This window comes from Microplitis mediator, chromosome 8 (assembly GCF_029852145.1).
Source record: "Microplitis mediator isolate UGA2020A chromosome 8, iyMicMedi2.1, whole genome shotgun sequence".
NCBI classification, from domain to species: Eukaryota; Metazoa; Arthropoda; class Insecta; order Hymenoptera; family Braconidae; genus Microplitis; species Microplitis mediator.
In genome coordinates this window covers 4371082-4391520 of record NC_079976.1, presented here as the reverse complement: position 1 = coordinate 4391520, position 20439 = coordinate 4371082, and the positions used below count along the sequence as shown (strand labels likewise).

At 33.8% G+C, this 20439-nt stretch overlaps 2 protein-coding genes and 2 long non-coding RNA genes across 10 annotated transcripts; 2 read left to right on the top strand and 2 right to left on the bottom strand.

The window, feature by feature from the left end:
• Positions 1-2538: 2538 nt before the first annotated feature.
• LOC130672602 (BTB/POZ domain-containing protein Tiwaz) lies at positions 2539-12966 on the bottom strand. Of its 6 annotated transcripts, none has more exons than XM_057477228.1 (5): positions 12653-12966; positions 8277-8363; positions 6872-7087; positions 3897-4102; positions 2539-3312 (listed from the first exon to the last, which is right to left on the bottom strand). In XM_057477228.1, the coding sequence occupies exons 2-5, from the start codon at positions 8303-8305 to the stop codon at positions 2846-2848; spliced, it is 918 nt and encodes a 305-aa protein (XP_057333211.1). In that variant the 5' UTR covers positions 8306-8363; positions 12653-12966; the 3' UTR covers positions 2539-2845. The 6 variants fall into 6 exon arrangements, with proteins under 6 accessions (XP_057333211.1, XP_057333213.1, XP_057333212.1 ...); XM_057477230.1 differs by having other exon boundaries at positions 6872-7075; XM_057477229.1 differs by lacking the exon at positions 12653-12966 and adding an exon at positions 12473-12631.
• LOC130672605 (uncharacterized) lies at positions 5485-9220 on the top strand. 2 transcript variants are annotated; one of them, XR_008990744.1, is made up of 4 exons: positions 5485-5686; positions 6859-6962; positions 8703-8894; positions 9007-9220. It is a non-coding gene; the product is annotated as an uncharacterized LOC130672605 (long non-coding RNA). The 2 variants fall into 2 exon arrangements; XR_008990745.1 differs by having other exon boundaries at positions 6859-7100.
• A 1397-nt stretch (positions 12967-14363) lies between the features above and the next one.
• On the top strand, positions 14364-15719 carry LOC130673538 (uncharacterized). Its single transcript, XR_008990904.1, has 5 exons — positions 14364-14797; positions 14905-15023; positions 15096-15266; positions 15340-15463; positions 15583-15719. It is a non-coding gene; the product is annotated as an uncharacterized LOC130673538 (long non-coding RNA).
• Positions 15720-17567: 1848 nt separating this feature from the next.
• LOC130673537 (uncharacterized) lies at positions 17568-18515 on the bottom strand. Its single transcript, XM_057478570.1, has 3 exons — positions 18358-18515; positions 17957-18064; positions 17568-17880 (listed from the first exon to the last, which is right to left on the bottom strand). Exons 1-3 carry the CDS (start codon positions 18413-18415, stop codon positions 17756-17758), a joined length of 291 nt encoding a protein of 96 aa, XP_057334553.1. The 5' UTR covers positions 18416-18515; the 3' UTR covers positions 17568-17755.
• Positions 18516-20439: the final 1924 nt, after the last annotated feature.

Here is a 20439-nt window from a genome sequence, read left to right as displayed (position 1 = left end):
TTTTTTGATGAATTCGACGAACTAGTCTCGTCGAACGATAGCGAATAATTTAAATAAAGTGCGTGGTGTATTCTAAGTGTAAATAATAGTTGATAAAAAATTAAAAATGTTTAACAATAATCCAGCGTAAAAAAGTAAACATCAATACTTGTAATATATATTAATATATCAAACACATCAAATGAGATTTTTAAAGAGTAATGTTTAAAAAAAACGTATTACAGTTTTTTTATAAAGATGCTGGATGGGAAATGTTTTGTTTTTTCTCCTTTACTGCCACACCACAGTGGAATTTATTAGATGATAAATAATATAGTAAATAAAATATATATAAACCGACAACACGTGGAATAAATGTTAAAATAATGGGTTTAACTGTTTTGGTACAGTATAATATTTTTACAAATTGTATGAATTAAGCCAGGTAGTCGAGAGGAAAAATAATAAGAAAAATAAAGGTATGAACAAAAAAAGTTTTATCTAAAAAAAAGAAAATAAAGAGTTACTAACCCAGGTTTATTATTCTCAAGTAGTGGATAACTTTTTTTTATTTTTTGTTGCAGGATGATTTTTAACGAGGGTATATTTGTGGTGATATATATTAGAGTTGTGCGAATAGTTTTAACTTACGAATTATTAGCATCGAACATTTTGCAAGTTTTCAAATTATTGATAAATTTTTTTTGGAATGACTTAAAATTGTAATTTTTTTTCCAATATTTAAAATTTTTGTTAGAGGTATAAATAGAGCTGAGACACGAATCTACAAAAAAATAATTTTTGGTTACGGTAAAAGACCTAGTACCCGATCAGGGAACTAATATCCAATCACTCTGTGTATTTGTATAGATATATTTAGTAAAATCTAGTAAATATAAATATACAATTGCATGAGTGATCGGGTACTGGGTCTCTTACTGTACTTTAAAAATTAAGCACTCCATTAAATTGAAATTGAATATTTGAAAACTGATTAGAATTTTCTTGATTTGAATCGAGAAATTTGAAGTTACAAATAATTCAAAAATTTTTCGATAATTCTACACTAAAAAATTAGCGGAGTAAATTCGGAGTGGATGACTATTTATTCATTTGATCTCCGTGGAGTTAAATACACTTCGAAAAGGAGTTTATTCTAATATTAAAACTCCGAATCGGAGAAAATGCAGATTTAAATAAAATCCAGACGACTCCGAAATCCCTCCGCTGAAAAAAAAATCTCCCTATTTACTCTTTATGCCGAGTGGTTTTTTTTTAAAACTACGGAACTCCGAATTCAGATTTAGATAAAATCCGTAATCACTCCGAGTTCACTTCCAATTTTTTAGTGTAAAGTTGACGAATAATTCGATAAAGTCGAATAATTAAAAAATTTTCGAATCATTCGATTCGAATACTTATAAAGTAAGAGACCTAGTACCCGATCACTCCATTCTTGAGCGAGGTTTAAATATTTAAATTTTGGGTTGAAATTCTCAGCGTAGTCATGATTTCACAAATATAAACTATTGCTGCCACGAGAAAGAAAAAAATTTAGAAATAAAAATCCGAATTTCGATTATTATTGATATTCGTGAGCGACCTCTTAAAAATTTTGTATCGAGCTGATTTTTTGAGAGGCTTCTTAAAACATCGTAAACCAACGAATTTTCATGCGAGATCGAAAAAAAAAAATAGTCGGTTTTTTTGCGCCACCCTAATCTATATATGCATGAGTGATCGGGTACTAGTTCCCTGATTGGGTACTAGATCTCTTACCTTATTTAATTCGAACCCAATTCGCACATCCCTATTATATATGTATATATTATATATATTTATATTATATGAGATGTTGTTTTTTGGCAGTTATAAAATTTTCTAATAGTCTTGAAGGTGATTGCCACAGGCGATAGCACGTGTGTCGAGAGGTGGTATTGAAGACCAAAGGCTGGAAGCTGATTCCCTCTAGGCGGTATACAGAAATGGAATATAATCAGCTAGGCGCTTCGGTTGGTGGGTTTTGCGCGGCGAGGGATTAATGCTCGAGGCAAACATAATCCTCCGGCAACGCGGATATTGAGTTCACAGTAACCATGGTAACTTACCCTTGAGCGTTAACATTTGTTCGCTTTATCCCTTATTCCTGTGGTTACGTTATCAACCCAGTCAACGTAACCCGGCTACACTCACACCTCACCTATTTTTTATATTTATTTATTTACCTATTTTTATTTTATTATTTCATACAGATATACATTTACGTACTTTTTTTTCAACCGCTTCAAAGTTTGCGTATATGAAAAAATTATTTTCAACCGGATGTCAAATATTGACATTCGATTTAAATAATATAGAAATTTAATATTCATACTATACTTCGATAATTAATATTTCTTTTTTTTTATGTCAGTAACAGACTGAGCGTCAATTAAATAATTTTAAAATTACATTTGACATGACATAAAATATCAAACTAATGAAATTTAAATTGTTATATTATTTTAAATTTAAATAATTAATTATATAAAATAGTTTAATTGATAATCAGCAAAATTAATTATAAATTTAAAGTAATAAACATTTTATTTTCATCTGTTACCCAAAAAACATCAAAGCTAACACTTTGTGTTGCCATACATCAAAGTTTTAAATGTTATTTAATTAATAATATTTACATATAATTATAATAGTATATAAATACATTAGGTACATGTTAAGTATAACGTAACAAATAGAGATAAAAAGAGATGGGAAAAAAGATTAGAGAGCCCGAGTTGGATGTTTTACAATAATTTAACAATTTCTTTAGAGTAGCAGCTCAATTATGGGATTTATCGACAATATTTAACAGAGACGTAGGCTGTCAAGTGTTGATGCCTTGTCGTACAAATAAATACTCGGAGAACTGCTGGCTCTCGACACCGCCGCCGTTGCTCGCGACGACTCTGAAACCCGCGTTGAGCAGCCTCGTGATCGCCTGAACGGAGTTAAGTTTGCAGTAGCCGTTGAGAGGAAAACGTATGACGTGACGTGTGTCTTGTTGATGCCATGCGACACCAGAACGTGCATCAATTACTGCCTGGGTTGTCTCCGGAAAGACTTCATCTACCAGCGCCCGTCCACCTGACAGCATTACGCGCTCTCCTAGGTCTGGGCTCACGTGCAGAGCCAGACATTCAAAAGACGGCGTTGATCTTTTATCAGTATCTCTACTTGGCGGTGTTACTCTGCCATCTCTTCCTATTAATGTTGACAGTGGACTTGATGACTGGATTGTTGTACCATTTTTTATACGCTCTTTTTTTAATTGTTCTATTTGTCGGCACATGGCTACCAAACAAAACATTTTATTATTTTTTTTTTTTGTACAGAAAAAAAGAATTTCCTGGCGCAAGAAAAATTTTGAATTATGAATTGAAAACTTTCTTTTTAATTCATATGCAAAAAATTTCTTGGGGTGAGTCAAAATTTTTAGCGCCAAAAAATCATTTTTTGGTTCCATGACAACTGATCCCAGACAAGTGATCACACGACAATTGATCCAACTGACAACTGGTCCAACTGAAAACTGATCTTCTAATTTATCAGTTTGATCAAGATTTTCGTAACTTTCCTTATCATCATTTTCAACTGAACGTCGATGGGATCAGATGTTGGTGGGATCAATTTGTAGGGATCACTTATCGTGGTATAAAATTGTTGGGATCAGTAGACGGCACACCATAAATTTCCGTTAAATTTTTAATTAAAAAAAAAAAAATTCCAAGAAAAATTAATTTTACTGTCATTCTTTAAATTAATTATTCAAAAAATATAAGATTTGCATCAATAATTTTATAATTTTATGTACTGAAATTTTTAAATTTTACCGGTTTTTCAGTACAGCGTATGAACATAAAAGTAAAAATACTTACGCGCAATATCAAAGTATCGCGCCTCCTCGAGAAGTAAATCCAAGTCAGCGAAATTTTCAGGTATAAGTAACCGTGAATTTCTCATAAAATTAAGTATATGCCGAAACATGCCTCCATCGCGGTCAATGAAGTAGTGTTGTTTTAAAGAATCAAGCATAATGGGAATGCTACCGTTAAATAACTTGGCGAGTCTCGACTCAGGATACCTGTAACAGTTAAGTATTTAAACCGATATAATTTACAATTTATTTGTTTATTATAAATATATTGTTTGTTATAAATGCTGTGTGGCGAGGAAATAAAAAATGAAACCAGAGATGCCATTGGAAGGAAGCAGGTGAGATGACCAAAAGTGTATCGGCACCTGCTGTAAGCCCTACAAGCCCGAGGCTCATGCAGACGCAGATGTTTCTCCATGAAACCGTCTCGACGACCTTCTCTTACCTTAATTAACGCTGCTGGAGCCTCAAGCGCAGTCTCTTATTGCATTCTCGAAATAGGGACACGCGCTCAGACCCGCGGGGTTTGAATATATCCCCGAGCGTACTTTGCCATATGTACTTATTTTGTTATTATTATTATTATTATTATTATATATTTATTTTCTCCGATGAACTGAGATGAACTTACTCTGACCACTGAGGTACGCACCTACTTCCGGTGAACGACTAAATTATTATTATTATCCGTGGATAATCGTGATAACGTTTTACTTTATCGAAACTCTATTATTTTTGTGAAAGCTGGCGGAACGAATCAACTTGGGAGAAAATATTTAAAAAACATATATATAAAAGTATGTCTTATTTGTAAGTATCTGATGTTATTTATATATTTTTTCATCATTAAACTTCTTAGAGAAATATGACAAAGAAAATAAAACAAATTAAAAATATAATGCGGAGTATAATTGGCGCCGAAAATTTATCCCGAAATTCCCAGGCAAAATGCCCGCGGGCTTGAGCAAGGTCGCGGACGGCATTTTGCATATAATAGAACCGAGGATTCACCAGCAACGAATTGTTATAACGTGAGTGCGTTACGGCATCAGACGAATGGAGAAGTAGACACACAGATACTCATATATGCAGACAGTACACCAGGTAAAGAGAGAAAGATCTGACAGAGAGAATAGCGGGGGTGGTAGAGGCATATATATATATGTAGGTATAGTAATAGTGGTTGTGGGGGAGAGAAATGGTTGGAAAGGAGGCTGTGAGGCATCGCAGAGGTGGTAGAGGCGAAAGGGGTATGTATCCACCTATCCGTGGCCTGAGGCTGATTCCCATACCTTCTTCCTTCTTGATAACGTATAATAATGACGATCGCGCTAGCCCCGAGACGTTCGACTTGGAAATACCGCGGGGTAACTAAGATACTTATATACATATGTACTCTGTGAGTTTTGGATGCCATCACTACATGCATTACCTCTTGTTTCTTTTGTACAAATTATTTAAAAAGTATTTTTTTTTATTTAGTGCATCGACATGAGTCGAAGATCCTGATGGAAATGGGAGGGGGCTGACGGAGGCTCGAGGGATAGACCAAGTGGTTCCAAAGCAAGACGATGCCACAGTAAAAAAAATAAAAATTCGAATGAGAAGAAAAGGATGAGAGATGAGAAGAATAAACGAGACCGGGGGCGGAGGACGTGAGCCGTGATTACCTCAGGGCATTCCTGGCTGAGGTCCCAACCCGGGTCAAATCCGTTCTTGCTTACTGCGCTATGGGAAAACGCTAAACGATCGGCTCACATCACTCACAATCCGCTCTGCTTTCGTATTAATGTATGTGTATCTCTTTATATATATGTAGTATATAGTATATATATTTTTTATAAGAGACAGAGATGGAGACAAAGACCAAGAGAATGAAGAGTCGACGCAGAGCAGCGAAGCCGACGTAAATTAGAGAGCAAGGTAACATCGACTGACTCAAAGAGTCGTTTGGTTGGTTGGTTATATTGCATTACTTATATTAACTTACATTAACTATTTTATTGTGCAACACTCGATTGTGTCGCCAGGGTTTTATGTATGCATTCTAAAGTTGACTGTCTGCATACTGTAAAAATTCTTAACTGACGTTAATGAAGGTTCTCACGAAGGCTCTGAAATATGCGTATGTCCAGTAAAACTTGTACATATATATTTATATTTATATTGTAAGCTTGCTGGCCGGTCTCAATAGTGCGTATGTACAAATTCGCTTGAAAGTTATACCCTCAGCTCGAACGGACCGAGTTTTAGAATTTTATTAGGATCGAGTGCAGCCGTCATGCCTCGCTGGGGAAGGGGATTACAGAAATCCTGACAGTGGATGTCGTTAAATCCTGTGACCGTTAATCCACTTTAGTTTGATTGGATACTTACAAGTTATAATACTTATAATGCTATCATATAAGTAGTCAAGGTACAGAGAGCCAGTACATCAGCTGGGAGACTCTGATGTCTAAAAGATATTTATGATAAATCGTTTTAATTCTAATGATCTTGTATGTTTATATATATATGTATATCAATAAATAGTAAGTATATATCCAGTTGATCTTAATATGCACATGAGAGGACTTGGGACAAAATGATAATGAGGTCAACGACACGTAATGAGGGAGGAAGGTGCAACCAAGCGTGGAATGATCCAAGTGGGAGAGCTGGTTCTTCATCAAGATCTATTCGCGTCGTGTCGTCTGAATATATATATATATATATATATATATATATATATATATATATATATATATATATATATATATATATATATATATATTTATATTTATATTATTTATTCAAGAGCTTCAGTGTGTGTGTGTGTGAAACTACCAGACACTGCACGCTGTTAGTTAATAGACTGAAGTATGATTGAAGCTTTCGATTTTAAAATAAAATCCATATGTTGAATTTTATTTTCAGCTACCGAAGTTCCAATCAAAAGTTTTAATTAATTATTTTATTTACAGGAAGTGAACTCACTTTGTAAGCGTTTCCAACGATGATGTGTATATGGTTCCGCCGACGTCGATGTGAACTGGTGCTGTGTATCTAGATGCTGCTGCAACACAGGGTATACCTGGCATTTTAGTATTGTATGCTGGTGCTACTGGTGTTGGTGGTGTCGGTGACGATGAATTAGACATCGTGGGCGACGTTGCTGGCGAACTGCTTGGCGACAGCAATCTGACAAATATACTTTCAATATTAGGTTGTCAATTAGATTGACGTTCAATTGCTTTTACAGTCAGTTGAGAATTAAAATACCCGAGACAGAATATTATTTATTTAGATTTTTTGTCTAATTAATTATTTGAAATTTTTACGTCGATATTTAATTGATTGATTGATTAATTAATTAATTTTTACGGCAATCAGGCGGGTTAGTAATTAAACTGTCAGATTAAGGACATTCTCAGTCAGTGCCCGCCACTTTTTAAAAATTTTCAATGACTCAACTGTCATTAACGAATCAATATTCGATCAATTAATTAAAAAAAATTAAAGCATTAATTGAAAAAAGGACAAATTCGCTGAGATATAAATTTTTTTTTAAATTAATTACAGTTGATATCAATTAGGAGTTAAACGAAATTTGGAAAATAAATTTCAGTAAAATCGTTATGTCAATTTTATAATTTGAATTTTTAAAGTTTGTAGGCTAAAATTTATTCAAAAATTTTCTTTTAACTTCCAATTGATGTCAACTGTAAGTAATTTTTTTTTTAATCTATCTCAGCGAAATTGTTCTTTTTTTAATTAATGGTTTAATTTTTATTTAATTAATCGATAAAATTTTGATTCGTTTACTTCAGTTGAGTCATTGAAAATTTTCAAAAAGTGGCGGGCACTGTCTGAAAATGTTTTTTTTTCTCTAATTAATTATTTGAAATTTTTACGTCGATATTTAATTGATTGATTGATTAATTAATTTTTACGGCAATTAGGCGAGTTAATAATTAAACTGTCAGATTAAGGACATTCTCAGTTAGTGCCCGCCACTTTTTAAAAATTTTCAATGACTCTTGTCATAAGTGAATCAAAATTTGATCAATTAATTGAAAAAAATTAAAAAAAGGACAACTAAGTCGTAATTTCGCCGAGATATAAATTAAAAAAAAATTCTTACAGTTGATATCAATCAGGAGTTAAACGAAATTTGTCCTTTTTTTTAATTAATTGATAAAATTTTGATTCGCTTATGACAGTTGAGTCACTGAAAATTTTTAAAAAGTGGCGGGCACTGTCTGAGAATGGCCTAAATGTCAAAAAATTTATGAAATATTAAATATTATTTATTCAGGTGAATAATTTAAATTACGTTTAATAAAAAAACGAATGATAAGAAGAAAATTTCTAGACCAAAGTTCATACTATTCGAAAGTACCTCATTTTAATTTGTGCGCTAGGAAACATATTGCGTTGCACCGCCAGTTCGGCCTTTGCCTCCTTTCCATCAGCCTCACATTTCCGTCTGTAACATAATTTATTCATAAATTAAATACCTTAATTATTAATATTCTCCATCATATAATTATTATTAATTTATTTCAATGTATATTAAATTCCTGAAGATTGTAAAGTAAATTTTATCATAACATCTAAATATTTATACGTAATTCTCACATACTTATGTATTATATTTTATATTCAATAAGAATTTAAAAAATATGAATTAGTATTTATCTCAATAAAATTTATAAGCCAGAATATATTAGTCTGTTATATTTAAATAAAATTTTATTAACTTAATCATTCATGGATTATCGCGTTTAAAAATGAAACTTTATAGTTTAATTTACGCTTATTTCAGGTAAAAAAATAACGATACATGAGTCTGCTTAAAGCCTGAGATATACGAAGGCATATACGCGGATTTACGATTCGAACGACTTTTATTTACTGCCCGCCGAGAGAATACGATATAATATGAGAGTGTGTTCATCCGCCTACGAGTAAGATCGCGAGTAAAGAGTCAACATAACAGTGGCGTAACCAATCCTCAGTATGTTAACTTAAATATTATTATTTATTTTATTTAAAGACATCTCAGACAGCCGCAACTATTTTTGAATTATAAATCCACGTAATATTTAATTACCAAATTTGCATTTCAGGACCACAGAAGATTTTTAATTTTTAAATTATGTCCCCACAGTTTTTCATTCCCAGACAAATATGATATATGTCCACGGGTAAATATGATGTGGATTCGTATATATATGAATAGTCAAGAGGTTAAAGTGGTATATAGTAGTAGAATAGAAGACAAGAGAAGAGGAAGAATAGTGTATAGAGAAATATGAGATAAAAGAGTAGAGTAGAATATCGCCTGGAAGTTGTCGTTGCCCCAGGCAACATTGGAGCGTCTACCTGGACCTGGACTCTCGTGGTTTTAAGCCTCAGGCATTATGCGGTGGTACTGTTGTATGGAGGCTGTTGTGGTCTTGGTTGTGGTTTTACCGCCTTCACCTCCACCCCCACGTACTCAACTCGACTGACCATCTCGAGAGAAGAAGTGACTCTTCTCATCGTCGTCCGCATAAATGTATATATACTACAGCTTTACTACCACCAACTTCTATATTCTGCAAACTCAAACCGACTTACATGTATTCATATATATATATATTTATTTATTTATACTAACGCACATCTCCCGCGGTGATTTGCCAATGAGAGAATAATACTAAAGTTTTAAGAGGGATAACCAAAGCTGTTGTCTTGGTAAATAATAACGGAGTCGCGGTAGAATTGTTTTCAAGAATAACGCAAACGAGAATATTTAAACATAAATGAAGGAGTAAATTACATATTGGCTATAATGGAAAAAATTTTTTAAACCCATGTAAATATATACTTAATATATTTATATATATTAATAATAATGTTTTGGTTAAGTAAAATATGTATTTAATTTATTCATGTCCGACAATTATCTTGATGGATTTTTTAGCGGACTTAAGAGGCGAAGGCAAGAAATTAGTGCAAGAAAAAAATAGACGAGTAAAGTAAGAGTATGATTTAAAAGGATAATAAAAAGAAGAGTATAGAGAGGGAAAGGAGGGGAAACACAACAACGTGGGCATTCACTCGCCTCCTATTTCAATATCCTCGGGACGTATATCATTAAGCAAATCCTGCATTCCACTGTGAAATTCGTAACGCGTGACCTATGCAAGCCCGTCGTCTTGTTTCTTGTATCCTATAGGATACGTATATAAGTATTACAAGTATGTATATATTTATATTTATATGTACATGTATATGTACAGCAACGAAAGCGGCGTAAATCTCTCTAGTTGCCAGCGGTACTTTTTGCATACCCTAAGAGTGTTGCTGCGAGAAATACGCAAAGTTAAAGTAACAAGACATAACTAAGCGAGTTTGTACATATATTTTTACTATCTATGCCTGAATAGTACGTATGTACATATGCAATTTATACTACTCTCTCTTTCTTACTGGTAAAGTATCTCGCTCAGTTAACGTCTTACTCTTTATTTTCTCTTTTAAATTTTTATTTATAATTTCTGATTGCACGGTACCGAGAGAAGTAACGCCAGACTCCTATATCTTAGATGTGGACGAGGGCACTCCCGACACGCGCCAATGCATGTCTTGCTCCATTTCATTCTCAGTCCATTCCCTCTACACTTACTTACCCACTTATTCACCAGACGGTAACTCTCTGTCAATTTAACCATCTATATTTTACGCCTTTAGTACTAGCATTCATTCAATAATAAATATATATGTATATATTTATTTGTATCCATTAAAATATTGAGAAAAATATTTTTAATTACGTTCGCTTTAAATTTCTTCACCTACAATTATTTTTATTAATGACTAAAAAAAATGCCAGAATAATAAAACATGTTAAGACTTTTATGTACGAAACTGTAAAAAGTCGGGAGTGAATTCGGAGTGATCGGGATTTTATGGAAATTCGCATTCACTCCGATTCGGAGTTTGAATTTTAAAATAAACTCCCTATAGGAGATAATTAAACTTTGAACCCGAGTTTCAAATTCGGAGTGAATTTTACCCCGGGTTTAATCCGCGTTCACTTGACGAATTTTTTACAGTGAAATTAACAATCGATTTATTTGAAATGAAATTTGTATTTTCTTTTTAAATTTTTTTTTTAGTGAGTCAAGTAAAGATCATGATGGTAAAATGAAACGAAATATTTGTCGGAAAATATGTCCGGGAGCATGTTTCATGAATAATTTTGATTCAGCGGAGACTCGTCGGCCTTAGGCGGTGTAGCTTCGAGCGATCTGTTCTAATTACGGCAACTGCGAGCACGAAGCTCGTCCGCGCCTGGGGTAAAACCCCTGGGGGTGAAACCGTCCCCTACGTCCCGCATCTGCCCTTGGTTCAACAAAGTCTCCCTGGGCCCTGTGGGCACCGAGGAACAAAGTTCCCTCTTCCATATCCTTCTACCCCCTTTTTCCTCTTTCCCTTTACCTCTTTCTTTCTATTTAAATTCTCCCGTTGGCCTAACGCATTTATAAAAAAAAAAAATTACTATTATATATATTTTTTTATATTTTGTAATTATTTTTCAGTTTTTATTTAAAGACTTCGTTACAAGTAAAATGTAAATGAAAAATATTTTACGATACAAAGTTCTGAAGATAATTTAAATATTTATAAATTTTACGTAAAGAAGGAAATTAATTTTCTGCATAATAAAAAAATTTATGAAAAAAACGTAAATTAATTTTTTATATTTTTTTAAAGGCAAAGCAATTTTCTACTCGGCTATTACAGATGTATATAGACTATTACAAATATAAATATATATCGATATAACAATAAAACAACAAGCAATAGTAAAAATATATTTTTATTGCCTTGGGATATTTTCTATTGTACCTGAGGTAATTTGAAATTTTTTTAATAAAAATTTTTATTTATTTATTATCTTCGAATTCACTCAATGTCACAGATCCATACTTAAATATTATTATTTACCAGAGACAGAGGCGAGACATTTGCGAAATTCATCGTCACGGATTAATGCAGAGAAACGTGTGAAAGTATTAAATTATTTTTGTTTTATTGAGTTGTATTAAATTTAATGCAACGTGATTGGGTCACGATAAAAATTAAAAAGATCATTTAATTTTGAACGTCAAAAAAACAAGTCCACTAAAAGTCTTATTGAAAAAAAAATAAAAAAACATAAACATAAAAAAACGGGTTAATAACCGATAATTTGATGTAATTATTTAGAGGATAATAATTGAGTAAGATGAGTTAATAGACGATAAATCTGTTGTTAAACACGTACAGTTTCTCTAATTATACGAGCTAATAATTTGCTACTCTCTGTCAATTAAAGATACGTGCGATAATCCCGGCAAGTTGAGAGAGGATTATAAATAAATTTATGAGGATCGTGATCAAAGAAGAAGATCAAGTAGTTGTGGCATAATAAAGCAACAAAAAAAATAATATATATATGAAGAAAATAAATACGAGAATAGAAGAAGAATAAAAAGGAGTTTCAATAGATGAGTTAATGATTTATTGATTACACGTGCGATTATTGATTATTAAACGGCTTACCAAGTCATGTACAGTGTTAAAGTTTATTATAATTGCACATTTGTCAATAACCGTCAGACAACTCGTTTAATTTACTTATTGTTCATATTAATTTCCTCAATCACTCATTCACTAACTACAATCGCTACTTTTTACTCTACTTTATATTTTTTTTAAATTTAAATTGGTAATTTTAAATACCGTTTCTGACAAGTCGGCTCCAGGTTGATGGATTTTTTGTTCTCCACTTTAAATAAAATCCGTTGGGTAACACTAGTCGCCAAAGTGACTCACTGGTTATTTAACACACGTATTTATTATTTTTTTAAGTTTTTTTTTATTACTATTAGTATTGATAAGACTTTTTTTTGTGTTTGTGTCATGGACTTACTGATAAATTTGACTAATAACTTTGTTCGTGTTTACAGATACACCACGTGGGTGTCAACACGTGGTCGTGAACGGGCGAAATGCACAGCTCGGCGGTCTATCTGCAACTGAAGCGCATTCGCGGGCAACGAGAGCGCGCGCGCGACTCTCATTTCTCCCTTTCCCGTTTGTCTCAATATAATACTACTTTAAATATGAACGGGAAAGTGAGAAAAAAAATAAACAAAGAGAGAAACAAAATACAAAATATTGTTTATTTAATATCCATATAAATTTTTTTAAAAATGCCCGCCAATACAAAAATTTTTTAAAAATTTTTGTTGGAAAAAAAAATTATTTGAATTTATAAATAATTTGATTACTGATATGAGAACTTGTCATAAAAAAATTAAAATTTCTGTTGTTGTTGTTAATCTTTCAACTATAAATGGAGCTTATAAAACCCTGCACACAAAAAAAAATTCTCGACTGAAGGTAAATATTCTTGATTCAAGAAAATTTTTTTGGAGACCTAAATTTTCTCAGATAAAGTAGAAATCTTCTCCAACCAAGACGAATTCTCTTTTCTCAAGAAAATCTTGACTTGGTTCCCGAAAACGTTTGTCTTCAAAAATATTTTCTTGACTCAAGATATCTGTTTTTTCTGTGTGGTGTATAAAACTAAATGATAGTAAAGACATAAATGTTATTTTTCGTTTTCCAGATCAATTAGAGAATAATTAATTGAGAGACAGAATACTGTGATAAAGTAGACGTCGAGTAGTTGGAAGAAGAGTTGTTGGATACTCACAAGGGTCGAAGTATATACAATTGGCCATTGGGAATAATGGGCCGAGTATTGTGTCGAGTACATGGGCAAAAGGCATTACAACCTGAGTGAGACGGAGCAACACAATATAAAGGAGAGACGTGCGGCCGCGGGTAAAATAAAGACGGATTCAAGTAAACCAGGTACACGAAGAAGCGAGCCAGCGAATGCGAGGAGTACAAGGGGGCCTGTCGTACTGTAGGTACACCCGCGGGCTAAAACGGCCACGGCCGACAACATCGTTTCAGGATAGCTCGCGGTGGTTCCAAACCCAACTTGAGCGCGATGAATCTCGCATACGTAAAACGTTTTCCTATCCAACTTTTATTTTATAGATCACCCGAGTACGGTGTCGGAAAAATCGCCGTTTCTACTTGCTGCAGGAAATTTAAGTGATAAAACCATTGCTAGTCAGACGTACTTTTTTTTTTTTAAATAAAATATTTATAAATTTTTAATTTTTAATTTAAGAGCTCGTTATATTAAAATTTTTTTTCTTAACGTAAATAATATGAGGAAAAATAAATAAGGGTTGTAATAAATTTTAACTTTTTAACGTCTGTTTAATATTTTAAAACATATTTTAAAAAGTATACTTGAGAAAATTTAAAAAAAAGTCGCGAAAAAAATTTCAAAGCCGAATGACCCCTTAAATTATAAAAAAAATAATAAATAAATAAATAAATAAATAATAATTGATGATTATTATTATTGTTAGAGGTAAAACAGAGTGTATAGTGATATATCCAACAATATATTTTTATTGACATGTAAATCACTTGAGCATGGATACGATAAAATGAGCGTCGTGGTCACCAGCGCCGGAGGGTTTTCGCAAGAAAATAATGTGATGTTTTTGTATCATATATATATGTACATATATATATACATATAAAGAGAGAAACAGGCGGCGTAGTTCAAGGGTTCCTGAGGGCGTTAAGCCACGACGTTGTAACGAGAAGAATCCAAGAGAAGAGTCGCCCAGAGCGTCACATATTTTAGGGCTTGCATTTCTCCCCTTCATTTCTTCTTTTCTCTGGCTTCACTTCGGCACCTCGGGTTTCGTCCACTTGGTGCTGCCTGGAACGTGTCTACCAACCGGGTCGCGGCAGACCCCGGGGCATTTTTTTCATCCCGTACCGATAGAGGTAAGCAAAAATAAATTAAAATTAAAATACAAAATGCTAAATTCAACAATAAAAAATATAAGTCACTAATTTTATCTACGAAAAAAAAATATTCTTCTCTCCTTCAGATCAATTCAAATGAATTCCACGTAAAGTGTAATCATTGTGTGGCATTTGGCAAAAAGTCGTGGCATCTCCCGCAATACTTTTACATACATAAGTATATATATCTACATAAAAGTATATTGTAAGTATAAGAATACTTAAGAATACGAAGAGTAAAGGCGAAACATTTAAAATAGCCCAGAGGCTTTTTTAGTACTTGGCTCTTGTCTCTCTCTTATGGAATACCTATCATCCTTCAATCGAACTTGCCGTGAGTCCGTGCTTGCTCTGGGCCATTTCTCTTTCCTTTCTCCCCAGTATTTTCATAATGCAGCCTTGCAAATAATTCCGATTAGATCACAGAAAAATATAATATAACCCAGCTGTAATGGATTTTTATTTTATTCATTATTATTTTATTATATTTTTATATATACATATACATTTTTTCTATCTAGTCAATTGCAAGCCTCCAGGCACTTATTCTAGATCATAACTAATGAGAACGGAAATTCTTGAATACCTATAATTTTACATTGAGACTCGAGGTGCGATCGTTCTTCCGCAAACCGTTTGCTCCAGGTATCACTATATGTACATATGTTTCTTTCTCTTTTTCGTTACATATAAATGCTGTACATCCATGCATATATATCTATATGTCTGCCTTTATAAACATTATTTTTATACATGTAATGCAGCCTCTCTCTTTCACCCTCGATTCGCTCGACTTGCATCGCTCGACCCGACCTCCAACTGGGTGTGTGTTTAACCTTTTCCAACTATATTCTATATAATACATATATATACATATAAGAGTAAAGTAAAGGGAAAAGACGTAGTAAAGTATTGAGGAAGAAGAGAGGGAGAGTGAGCTGGCGATCACCCACGCAAGCGAATGTAAATTACCGGAGGCTGTGAATCATTTTGAGAAGAGACCGAGGAGTTTAACCAGCGAGAATAAGTGCCTCCAGGTATTTTACCCCAGTCTCGTGGTATATGTACTTACATGAAAAGAAAATTCATCCTATAAATGTATTCATGGACATATGTGTAAGAATTATACTTACATATATATATTCAGGTAGATGAAAGGGGCTTTTGCCTTGTGAGAAAGGCAAAGGCCGCAATAGATGGCCGTGGGATGCGCTCCGAGACTCAACTCCCACTCAATCGCGCACTTTGCCGCCAAATCCAATTCCATTGGGTATTAAATTATTCGACAGTTGTCATTATTTTGTTTATATCTATGTATATGTCTATTTGTATTTTTTTTTTTTTTATTAATTAGCCAAAGAGGAAGAGTATTTGGGATGACGAGATCTCCTAATCTGTATGGAGCGGCTCCACGAGGTCTACTCCGCCGACAGATAACCTGAGGCGACTCGTGAGGATCGTGCACGAGTAAGATCGGGCCTGTGGCTGTGGAGGCGTCATGCGGAGCATCTTCAACGCCGAACAATGTAAAGTAAAAAGAAGAGAACGAGAACAAGAACAAGAACAAGAAAAAGTTTAAAAAAAAAGTAATAATAATAATAAAAATAAAGATTGCAAGAGTAAAGAGAGAAAGCCAGTGAAGGCGGGAACGAGAGACGAGTATTACCGCAAGCGTTTAGAAGATATCGCTGTACTTAACTTATTTTTTACGTTCACTTGGGTGCACTAGACAAGGAAAATATTTTTTTTCATTATCGCTATCGTATTGATACCGGCTAGTTTGCTCAATTAAAGTCGTCTGATAAGCGCTGAGTCGTTTATGTGTCGTGCGATATTCAAATAATATTTTGTATGCAAATGAGTAGTGACGTGAATATTTGAAATTAAGATTATTATAGCTAACAAGTATCAAGAAACATGACTAGTGAGTGTGTCATGTCTTAAATGACAACTCCAACTTTACTGTTGACAAGACCAATGTCCCGACCGCTGACAAGACCAATGGCCTAGAACTTAACCCTCATTTGATCGTCGAGGGCGATCAAGAATAGGCGTATATATGTATATATATGTATATATTGTATAGAGAGTTAGTATAGTATAGTTGGAGTATACAGTAGAGTGGTCGTTGCGTTCATTAATATTTCATTTGGTGCTTATCGTTCTCCAGGACAGCTTAGTCCGCCTGGAGGCATCGTTACTGGCTCTCAGTGAGTATAGCGTCGAAGGAGAGCCTCGGTCGGCCGTTCGCTGGAGGCGCCAGGCGCAGCATTGTCTCGCAGTAGCCTCGAGCACCACGAAATTTCTCTCTCTTGTCGATCCTCACTTACTTGTGGCATCCTACTCTTCGCATCTGGATGCCCCCGGAGCCTGGAGCACACTGGCAACAAACTCCCCACAACACTCCACGTGTCCCCTCATCCACCGATTCAAAACCCGCGCTATCTCCGGCCGTTTCCGTACCCGCAGCAACTACGACGACCAACCTCGTCCCTGCCTGGGGGCTTCCCCTTTCTCATGCTGCTGCTACGTCTTCTCTTCTCTCCTCTCTATATAATACTGCTCGCAGTGTTTCTCTCTACAGCATCCTTCCAAGCGCGGCATTATTCCCGCCTTGCCTCGGGCTGCTCAAATGGCTCTACCTTGCGTCTGCCTGCAGTGCCTTAGGTCATACCCTCCTCTTCTTACTCCTCATTCTCTTATTCGTCATCGTCTTTATTTTTATATATTTTACCTTTTTTTGTTACAGTATACAGCGAAGCTTGATAACTTTAAATTTATTTCATAAGGAGACAGGGGAAGTAAATAACGTAAGATGACAGTTTGCTTTATTTACTTTACTGTCAATCGAAAATTTATAAAACCACATCATAGTACTTTTATTATTGATTATTATAAGGAAATTTTATCGTTTATTTAAATATTATCAAGTTATTACTATACTAGGACACAACAAAATGTATCTTGGCTACAATCTACTACAGAATATTGTAAGCTCTCGGCGCACCCTGACATACACTCACCACCGTGATGTCTGCAATGTGTACGAAATTCATTTTTGACTATGAAGAAAAAAAAATCCATAGATTTAATTTATCCAGTATCAATTTATTTACATTTTTTATATCAATTACTTACCAATTGAACAGCAAACTGTGTCATCTCCACAAATAATATTACCCCTCACAGGTTCTTCACATTGTTCAGGTTTAATACAGTTTTCTTTGGGACACGTTTCCGATCCACCTTCAACATATTTATTATGATTAATAATTACAGTCAATTTTACCCTGTCAGAGTAACATCATCCGTCCCAATAATTTTTCGTCAGCTTGAATGACGTTTTTTTTTTCCATGTACTCCAATCAATAGACGGTCAAGAATTCAGATAGCAAATTTTAAAATAAAAAAAAAATTTAATAAATTTTCAAGGGCTCAAAATTACAATGATTGCGAATGTTACTCCGATTGATTGAGTCATTAAAAGCTGAATTAATAGTTTTTTTTCTAGATGTAATTAATTGAAATAAATTACTAACCTTGAGCATATGCGGCTGCGTACGCAAAAATCACCAAAACAAAAATAAAACTCTTCATTTTTTTTTATTGTATAATTAATTGTGTTGTCAGTAAGCCGTTCGACGTTTCAATGATCGCACTTTCGACGTTCGCCGTTATATAAACGTAGGCATCGTCGTCGTCATTGTTGTCATATTATTTGTATTACTTGTTACACATAAACATGTGTATCTATATATCTATTTATTTGTTGTTATGTATACAGAAATTGTAACAGGTTTGCGATAACAATAATAATGACAACAACAGAAATACTAATTGCGAAGCTTGATAACTCAAAATTTATTTCATACACTGTAAAAAATCCGCGGAGTGAATGCGGATTAAAGCCAGAGTGAATGCGGGGTGAATGAATTTTTAATTATTCACTCCCCTCGGAGTGAAATTCACTCCGGAGAGGAGTTTTCGCGGAGTAGATAATTTTTTATTAATTTAATCACACACACACCCGAACACACGCACGCACACATTTGCACACCCGAACACACACATACTCGCTCACACATACACACATGCGCGAACTCGCACACACTCAGTTTAACAGTTTAATATAAATTTATTTAAATGTTAAAACTCCGGACCGGAGTGAAATAAAATCCGCATCACTCCGAGATTACTCCGCTAAAAAAAAAACTCCCAATTCAGTCCACATGCGGAGTGATTTTTTTTAAACTCCCGAACTCCGAGTGGCGGAGTGAATGCGGAGTGAAATTAAATCCGGATTCACTCCCGATTTTTTTACAGTGTAAGAAGACAGGGGTAGTAAATAACGTAAGATAACAGTTTGATTCATTTACTTTATTGCTAATCGAGACTTAGTAAAATCACATTACAGTACTTTTATTATTAATTATTATAAGAAAATTTTATCATTTACTTAAATTCTATTAAATTATTACCATACTAGGACACAACAAGTTTCTTCTGATTTACAATCTGCAAGTTTTGGCTCAACAATTAAGTGTTCGGGGCAATAAAACGTAGAACACGCAGCACCGTGTTGTGTGCATTTTGTACGAAATTCACGAGTTACTGAAAATATTTATTAAAAAAATCAACTCATATTTATTTCGACCAGTATCAAATTATTTTCATTTTCTATATCAATTACTTACCAAATTGACAGCAAGTTAAGCCATCTTTGCAAGTTCCAGATCCAACAATATCACATTGTTCAGCCTTAACGCAGTTTGTTTGACACACTGCCGATTCACTTTCACCTAATTTATTATAATTAATAATTAATAATTACAGTCAACTTTACCCCGTCAGAGTAACATCCGCCCCAAAAATTTTGAGTCAACTTGAACAACTTTTTATTCCACGTCTTCCAATCAATAGACGGTCGAGAATTCAGATACCGAAATTCAAAATAAAAGAAATTTAATAATTTTTTCAGGGCTCAAAATTACTCCGGCAACAAAACTTACTCTGATTGACTGAGTTATTGAAAGATACATAAATAATTTTTTTTTTATTTAATTAATTGTAATAAATTACTAACCTTGAGGATACGCGGTTGCGCACGCAAGAATGGCCAAAACAAAAATACAAATCTTCATTTTTTGTTGTTGTATAATTAATCGTGTTGTCAGCGAGACGGTCGACCTTTCAATGATTGAACTTTCGATGCTCCCCGTTTTATAGGCGTATGGTTCGTCGTCGTCATCCTGGTCATATTATTTGATTATTCATATTAACTTGTTACTCATAAACATGCATATTTATAGAATTCGGTATTAGTTGTTATGTATACACAAATCATAACGGGTTTGCAATGACGATGATAATGACAACAACAAAAATATTATATCTGAAGCTTGATACACTGTCAAAAATCGTGAGTAAATCTCGATTGAATTTCTATCTGAATCCACTCTACCACTCGAGATCCGGAGTTAAAAAAAAATCACTCCGCATGCTAATTTTTTACAGTGTAACTTTAAATTTGTTCATAAGGAGACCGGGTAAGTAAATAACGTAAAATGATAGTTTGTTTTATTTACTTTATTGCTAATCGAAAATTTATGAAATCACATTAC

Bases quoted from the DNA above. Each gene is read 5' to 3' on its own strand.
- LOC130672602 (XM_057477226.1), bottom strand. The intron at 4,103-6,871 runs GTGAGTTCACTT...TAACTGTTACAG, and splicing joins TCGTTGGAAACGCTTACAAA to GTATCCTGAGTCGAGACTCG. The intron at 3,313-3,896 runs GTAAGTATTTTT...TTTGTTTGGTAG, and splicing joins GCGATACTTTGATATTGCGC to CCATGTGCCGACAAATAGAA.
- LOC130673537 (XM_057478570.1), bottom strand. From the start codon at position 18,415: ATGAAGAGTTTTATTTTTGTTTTGGTGATTTTTGCGTACGCAGCCGCA. The intron at 18,065-18,357 runs GTTAGTAATTTA...AATATGTTGAAG, and splicing joins CGCAGCCGCATATGCTCAAG to GTGGATCGGAAACGTGTCCC. The intron at 17,881-17,956 runs GTAAGTAATTGA...TTTTCTTCATAG, and splicing joins CACAGTTTGCTGTTCAATTG to TCAAAAATGAATTTCGTACA.